General features: G+C 39.9%; 1 protein-coding gene across 1 annotated transcript; it reads right to left on the reverse strand.

The window, feature by feature from the left end:
* Window positions 1-318: 318 nt before the first annotated feature.
* ATPsynO (ATP synthase subunit O, mitochondrial) lies at window positions 319-3,450 on the reverse strand. Its single transcript, XM_085942117.1, has 4 exons — window positions 3,359-3,450; window positions 2,896-3,150; window positions 1,885-2,076; window positions 319-619 (listed from the first exon to the last, which is right to left on the reverse strand). The coding sequence occupies exons 1-4, from the start codon at window positions 3,383-3,385 to the stop codon at window positions 464-466; spliced, it is 630 nt and encodes a 209-aa protein (XP_085798243.1). The 5' UTR covers window positions 3,386-3,450; the 3' UTR covers window positions 319-463.
* Between the last annotated feature and the right edge of the window lie 3,326 nt (window positions 3,451-6,776).

Consider the following 6,776-nt stretch of genomic DNA (forward strand, 5'->3'; position numbering starts at 1 on the left):
TCTTCTGTGTTTCTGCTTACTGCTAAAAAGTGAATCTACGTGGAGAATTCTAATAGCCTTTTTTTTTTTTTTTTTTAATTAAATTATCAACTTTGTTCATGGGTGAATAATTGTTCATTTTATTATAAAAATAAATGTGTACCTGTTCTAATTTTATGCACTATAATCCGCCGCTTTCACTAATTGGACACTTGTCTGGCTTTTGGGGTAGCGGGTTACGGAGAGAGTACTGTACTATGAAAATTTTGTTATTTTCGTGAATTCGGTCACTTGGAAGATGTCAATTTCAGATGGAGACGGTTAAATATGAAGTCGTAATTAAATAATAAAGATTTTATACATTTATTTTCACTAATTTGAAACAATATGAACATTCAACCATACAATTTATATCATCTTGATCATTAAATAATAACAGTGTTTAGTGAAAATGTTCACTAGTTATATGATGGAGACAATTAATTTATGCGGGTGCCTGGATGATTTCTCTGTAGCGTTTCACCTTGCTGGCGACACTCATATCAGCATATTTGTCGGCAATGGAGATGATCATGCCTCCAAGAATTTCAGGGTCTACCTTGGCTGTCAGGTGGATTGTTTCGTTGGGTTTTGTGAATTTCTGAAACACAAAAAAAATATTGATAATACTTGGTAGAGACAGCATTCATTTTGTGGTAATCCATAATCAATCTATGGTTAATTTTAATATATGTAGCACTGATTAACGATATCCTTAAAGTCAAAAGCCAACAAATGTCAGCTTATAATGACTTGGGTCTCAGGTTCGAACATGGATCTGGCAAATACGCATATATTGTTGTTCAATTTGTGTTTGGAGTCAGAGTATGGACCCAATGGGTTAAGCAAGTGATTTAACATTCATTTATCATAAAAAAAAACCTCCACTCTGTGGAGGCACATAATATGATCCTCTTAGGATGAAACATGGTGAAGTAGTAAAAGGCAAACTATTATTTTCATTCATAAGCGGAGCACAGAGTGAAGGTTATCTTAAAAGATTATTTACGAGGAATCTATGTTAGCCATTCATTCAATCTACTGAATCCTGACCTTTGTTTGCAGAACACCTTGAAATATGTCTATGTGCGATAGGAATAGGAAGCTAAGCCAAAAATCATTACTTTTCTTTCAGGAGAGCTGAATGATCGAGTTTTCACTTATTACGAATTGTAGATTTCTGTGTGACATACATATACTAATTCAAGTAGTCCCTTTCCTTCTTTACACATATATGCATTATGGCAGTGGCGAAGGGTAGAGGTAGGCTGTTACGATCATACATAAATAGTGCACACTACACTTGTTTTTGTTTTCATTGAACTAAGACTACAGATTGTATTACGTCAGTTTTTTAAAATTCAATAAAACCCTGCATAACTAAGCCGTAATAGATAATAGTCCAAAAATATCTAAAATACGAAAAACATTTTTTATCTATAATGGTTTGGTTAGGCAGGGCTTATTGAATTATAAAAAACTATCCCAACACCATCTGCAATTTGTATTCTTAATTTAATGAAAACAAATAAGTATGACTGACAATGTTTAGTGTGCATTATTTATGTCGGTTCTTAACAGCCTTCCTCCACCCCTTGCCTCTGCATTATTGCCAATTTGGCATATTCAACTAATTTTCCCATTTGCCAGAATTATTACGCCTTTCCTGTAGCACACAGATTTTGTAATATTGTTGGGACATAGCTAATAAAGCAGTTTTTTGTCTCTTGTATACATTTAAATTTTGCAACAATGGAGGTTTTAACAGTTCAACAACGATACTCGGTTTGTATTAAATTTAATCCTATTAAAAAATAGTGTCATAATAAAATGAGTCAAAATGAATTTCAAAGTGAAACACCTCACCTTAAGAGAACCTTCCAGGTTTTTGCGCTGGGCATCATCCAAAGGCTTCGCAGTAATGACTTCGCAGATGACCTCGCCTCTGTGGGCAGACATCATGGTCTTGAATGCGTTGATCACATTCTCCAACTTTCCTAAGCGACCATTTTCAGCCAAGAGCTCCAAAAGGTTGCCAGTGGCTGCAGACATAGATGTCTGAAAATTGTATAGCAATAAACATGTGTAATGAGCGAAAAATGATTGATTTCTTCTGCTCTCTTAGGATGTTAAAAAATACTCAACTCTAAGATCTGTATGACACGGAACATAAAAATAGGAACTGGGTTGTCTTCTGGGTGAGGCATGTGTATGCATCAAATCTATATAAATTTAGCTAAAGGCCTAAGCTTATAATATAGTAAATCAATGCATACTATCATTTTAATGATTAATGTACAAATAAATTTCGTAAATCAATGGTAAGATAGATATTAAGAATTTTTTTAAATTATTTCTTCTAAAGTTCTGGTAGCCAAATTGATTCGGTAAGTATACGCATTATTGTTTATGGCTATTGCAATTTAACATTTAAGTTGCCATTCTGAAAACTCTCACAACTATCAAACTTAACGTTACTGTAGTATTGACGTTTATATCTGTTCGTTCAAGCCTTTGGCCTCCATACTTTGGAGCCAAATACACATAGATTAAAAAAAATGATATGAATATCCCAGCCAACAGAATTTTAATCCATCCCTCTGAAGCACAATGTGCTAACCTCTGATCTACGTTAAGAAACAATGGTAGACATTTAAAAATAATGTGTTATTTCCTTGATATCGCTATAAAGTTGTTAGTTGATATACAGATCTTTAGTACTATTTTGAAAACAGATAGTTAGGATAAGCTGACAAAGTGTATAGGTACGCAGTAAGTGGATTCACATGTTTCTTGTGTTTACCAATGTGTTAGTCCTTACAGACTTTTGAATTTCGTAAATGTGGACCGTTTTTGAGCTGACAAATTGTACAATACCTTGGTGGCAAGGTGCCTCAAGGCGCCAGCTTTGATTGTGCGCTTAAGTGTTGGATTTTTGATGAACTCCTTCAAGTTTGGGTCGGTCTTGATGCTGGCTTGGAAGCTGACGAGCTCCTTTTCGACGACATCGAGTTGCTTCAATTTGGTTGCGGCAGAATATAAAGCTGTGGCATAACGCCCTTCCAAACCGAATATTTGGATCGGGGGTTTGATCATCTGACCGGCGCTGGCGGAGGTGCTCAAGCTGCGGATCTGTAACAAAATAAATGGACATTTCATTCTCGCGAAATAAAAAAACAGCAAACTGAAAAAAAGAATTTTGACATCAAATGAACATTATATAACCTTAACCTCAGATAATTTACTCGGCTACATTATAACACAGTGGTATTTAAATAAGCACCTCAGGACACATCTGAGGATTGTTTGTAATTATTAGAATATATTAATAAATACAAACCAAAACAGCACACTTCAACGAAGACATGATCGGAAATTTTGTTCTTTTTCTGCCGTGGAAACTAAATCTCGGGAGACAGCCGACAGCTATCTAGGGTGGCTAAGCGTAAAAATGATTTTCCAATTGAAACTAATAAAATTTGCATATTTTATACAAATGAGAACGTTTTGTTTGAGAAAGAGAATCAATAATTAAATATGAATGCAAACTTTAATAATCCACTCATTCAAAAATAAAAAAAATATTCACAAAAAACCATTACATAAAAAATGAAAGGAGTTTTACCTACCTTCCAATAAAACTCTTATTATTCATGTTGACTTTGAAGTCCTTGAGATAGGGTTTGCTCTTTCTTCTTCGCGTGAGGTTATATTCTACTAATTTAATTTCCTTTTTCTTGTCGTTGGTCATTCCTCCGTTTTTATTTACTGGTCATACCCGCGCGTCCATTTTTTATGTATGGAGTTTGGGATCCCTTTGTCTTCATTATGATATGACTCAAGGAACCAGGTAGAAGTTACCTGGACTTCAAAGTCAACATGGATAATAAGAGTTTTATTGGTAGGTAAAACTCCTTTCATTATTCGAATTTGACTTTGAAGTCCTTGAGATATCTGTTTGTTATCACCTGGTGTTGGGTATGCCAAATTCCTGTATGTGACAATGATTCATTGACGAGGTATAGACCATCGTGACTTTCAATGTGTATGGTTGAATAGAGAAGTTAATGGGTTCTTTTTCCCTTCTGATGGTGGTGTGTCCATCGTTCTCTGGTAGTTGTCGTGAAATGTTGACTCACTACCTCTCTTTAAGATATCATCTATTGGGTATATTTACAGTTTAAGGAAGCCACCGCTGAGCGGACACTGCCTGGTGGTTCTTGTACCCCTGCTTCCAATAGTACTGACCTTATCCAATTCCCTATAACTTTCCTGGTGGCTGGTTTTGGTGATCCTCTTGAAAATATAAATAATTCCGAAATATCCCCTCCTGCCCCTCTCCTTGGGTTTGACATGCAGACGAGTTTCCGTAACCAGAATACTGGGTCGATGTTTTGACACGTGGAAGCGCTTAGCTTCCATTCCGATTGACGATGCTTGGCGGTATCTGTATTTGCGCCAAACATTGGCCATACAATTATGTGGTCACTTTTATCCACTAATCCATTGTCTACTATTACTGCGTAGTGTGAGGTCATGAACCCTTCGTCCCGATGCGAGAAGCAGCCGAGTAGGTAGCTGTCCTGCGAGACGTTTCGAATAGGTTGTACTCCACCGGTGTTGTTTTCCTAAGATGATCTACCACTCGTCCTGGATCCCAAACCGGTGGTTTGACGGGTTTCGTTTTATGTACCGAAATTGCCTGTAACATAATATTGTGTTGTACTACCAAGTTGATGCTGATATCTACAATGATAATCGGTTTGTAAAATGTGGCTATGGCTGACTTATGCACCAGGATGGTGTTGTACGACAAACCCTCCATGTTGTACATGTAGCCTAGGTATCTGGCCAATTCCATTGGTTGAGGGCTATTATGATCCATTAGGTTCATGTTACCCATGTCATAGTCTTCCATTTGTTCCAAGCTGGTTTGTAAGTTTTTAGAGTCGAAGGCCGCCATCTGGAAGTAAGGAGTGCCCTTTCTTCCACCATTAAATTTGATGTTATTTCCACCCCACCCGAAATTATCCACAGTTAAAGGGACAGGTCCTGGGTCCTTGGAGGTGGACGGTTGGTCTCCATACCTACTAGTGTCGTATGTAGGTGAGGCATTGTATAAGGAGGTACTATCGCCCTTTTTCGTAAGTCCACTCCCCAAAAGCATTGTTTCCAGCTCGGCCACTAGTAAGTACTTCCCTTTTGCTGAGTTCAGGTGCGTTCGGACTCGTGAAAGTATGTTTGGTGGGGGAAATATCCACGCCAATCTGAAGTCCTACACTCAGCTGAAGGCGTCGTGAAACAGCGCGCCACTGTCTGTAACGTCTCGTGACACATACGTTGCAATGTCATGTGCAGTTTCGCTTGCGAATAAATCCACCTCGGGAACACCCCATCTTTGAAACAGGGGGGTGGTTGCGGTGTTGATGAGGTGCCATTCGGGAATGAGTTGTCTGCGGGAGAGATGATCTGCTACGCAGTTGTAATTTCTGCAGCAGTATTGTGCAGTAAACGTGATGTTGGCTCGACTGGTAAATACTAGTATCTGTCGGCATAGGTTAGGAGGGTGACAGATTTTATGCCGCCCTCGTTGTTGATGTATGCCACCACTGTTTTGTTGTCTGTCTGCAGAAGCAGATCTGATCCTATGATTGATTGTACATGAGATTGAATTGCAAACATTTCCTTCCTGTTGGAATGCCATGCCATGCTAACTAGTCTTGTTCCCACGTACCTGATAGGTGGTGTTCATTCAGTTGGGCTCCCTAGCCTGTGTCAGCTGCGTCTGTCGTCAAGAAGTGATTGATGTGCGTCAACTCTGAGGAGCCTATCACCTGGAGCCACCACATGATGTCCTGTTAGGCCTGTGGTGGGATTGTCATCTATTGGCGAGAATGGGACCTTGACAATATTGATGACTGGAGCTTTGTAGCCGTCGGCAATGCAACCTTCCTCGTGGAGGTAGGATGCGAAGTTAAGTCGCCCCAGAAGAGATTGAACATGTGCCTGCCTGAGGGACCAACTGCCTTTTTGTACCTGCGTTGTGTCAACTCTGAGGGTCCTATCGCCTAGAGCCACTACATGATGTCCCGTTGGGCTTGTGGTGGGATTCTCATCGGGAAATCGGGAATGGCTTTGGCTGTAGGAACGCATTCAAACGTTTTCGGTTGAAAACAGGGCATAGGGTCCCGTCTTCTTTCTTGATCAGAAACAGGGTCGAGAGAAAAACTGGGGGTTTGACCCGTTTCTTCTAGAACCCCTGAGTTCTTCAAGTCCTCGATCTCGAGAGTGACCTCTGCTGATTGTTGCGTTTGAAATTCTTTCCGTAAAAGTAAATAAGGACTTACCAATGGTGGTGTCCGCACAAAAGGTATGCGGGTTACGGCTATTATTTTTACCAATGTTGGGGGGGGGGGTACACTACGCCATCCAGACTCCCCGAATGTCACTTAGGTGGCCCCCAATGTTGTTGGTCGTCCAGATGCGGTAGCCTTCGCTTAGAGTACGGATCCCTGGTGGAGCCCGTACCTCCGATGGAGAACTCCCTTCCCACAGGACGTCACCCCTTGGGAGTACCCCGGCCATAATGTGAGTTCGAGGGTCTTCCGGGACTCTCAGCTCGGAGGAATCCTTGATAGTGCCTCCCGAGTGAAGGTATCCTTCCGGTAAGGATCTGAGTCATGTTCTCGCAAATTTTATTATACCTTGTCCCCAAAACCCTCTTCGATTTTTTGGTACCTATAGGCTCATCGCTGTTA

The sequence above is a fragment of the Rhyacophila brunnea genome, unplaced genomic scaffold (assembly GCF_057557595.1).
Source record: "Rhyacophila brunnea isolate RB1 unplaced genomic scaffold, BYU_Rbru_1.0 scaffold_14, whole genome shotgun sequence".
NCBI classification, from domain to species: domain Eukaryota; kingdom Metazoa; phylum Arthropoda; class Insecta; order Trichoptera; family Rhyacophilidae; genus Rhyacophila; species Rhyacophila brunnea.

Excerpts from the sequence above, each read along its gene's own strand:
- ATPsynO (XM_085942117.1), bottom strand. The coding sequence starts at position 3,385 with ATGTCTTCGTTGAAGTGTGCTGTTTTG. Across the intron at positions 3,151-3,358 it reads CGTTGAAGTGTGCTGTTTTG|ATCCGCAGCTTGAGCACCTC; the intron begins GTTTGTATTTAT and ends ATTTTGTTACAG. Across the intron at positions 2,077-2,895 it reads TGAGGCACCTTGCCACCAAG|ACATCTATGTCTGCAGCCAC; the intron begins GTATTGTACAAT and ends TACAATTTTCAG.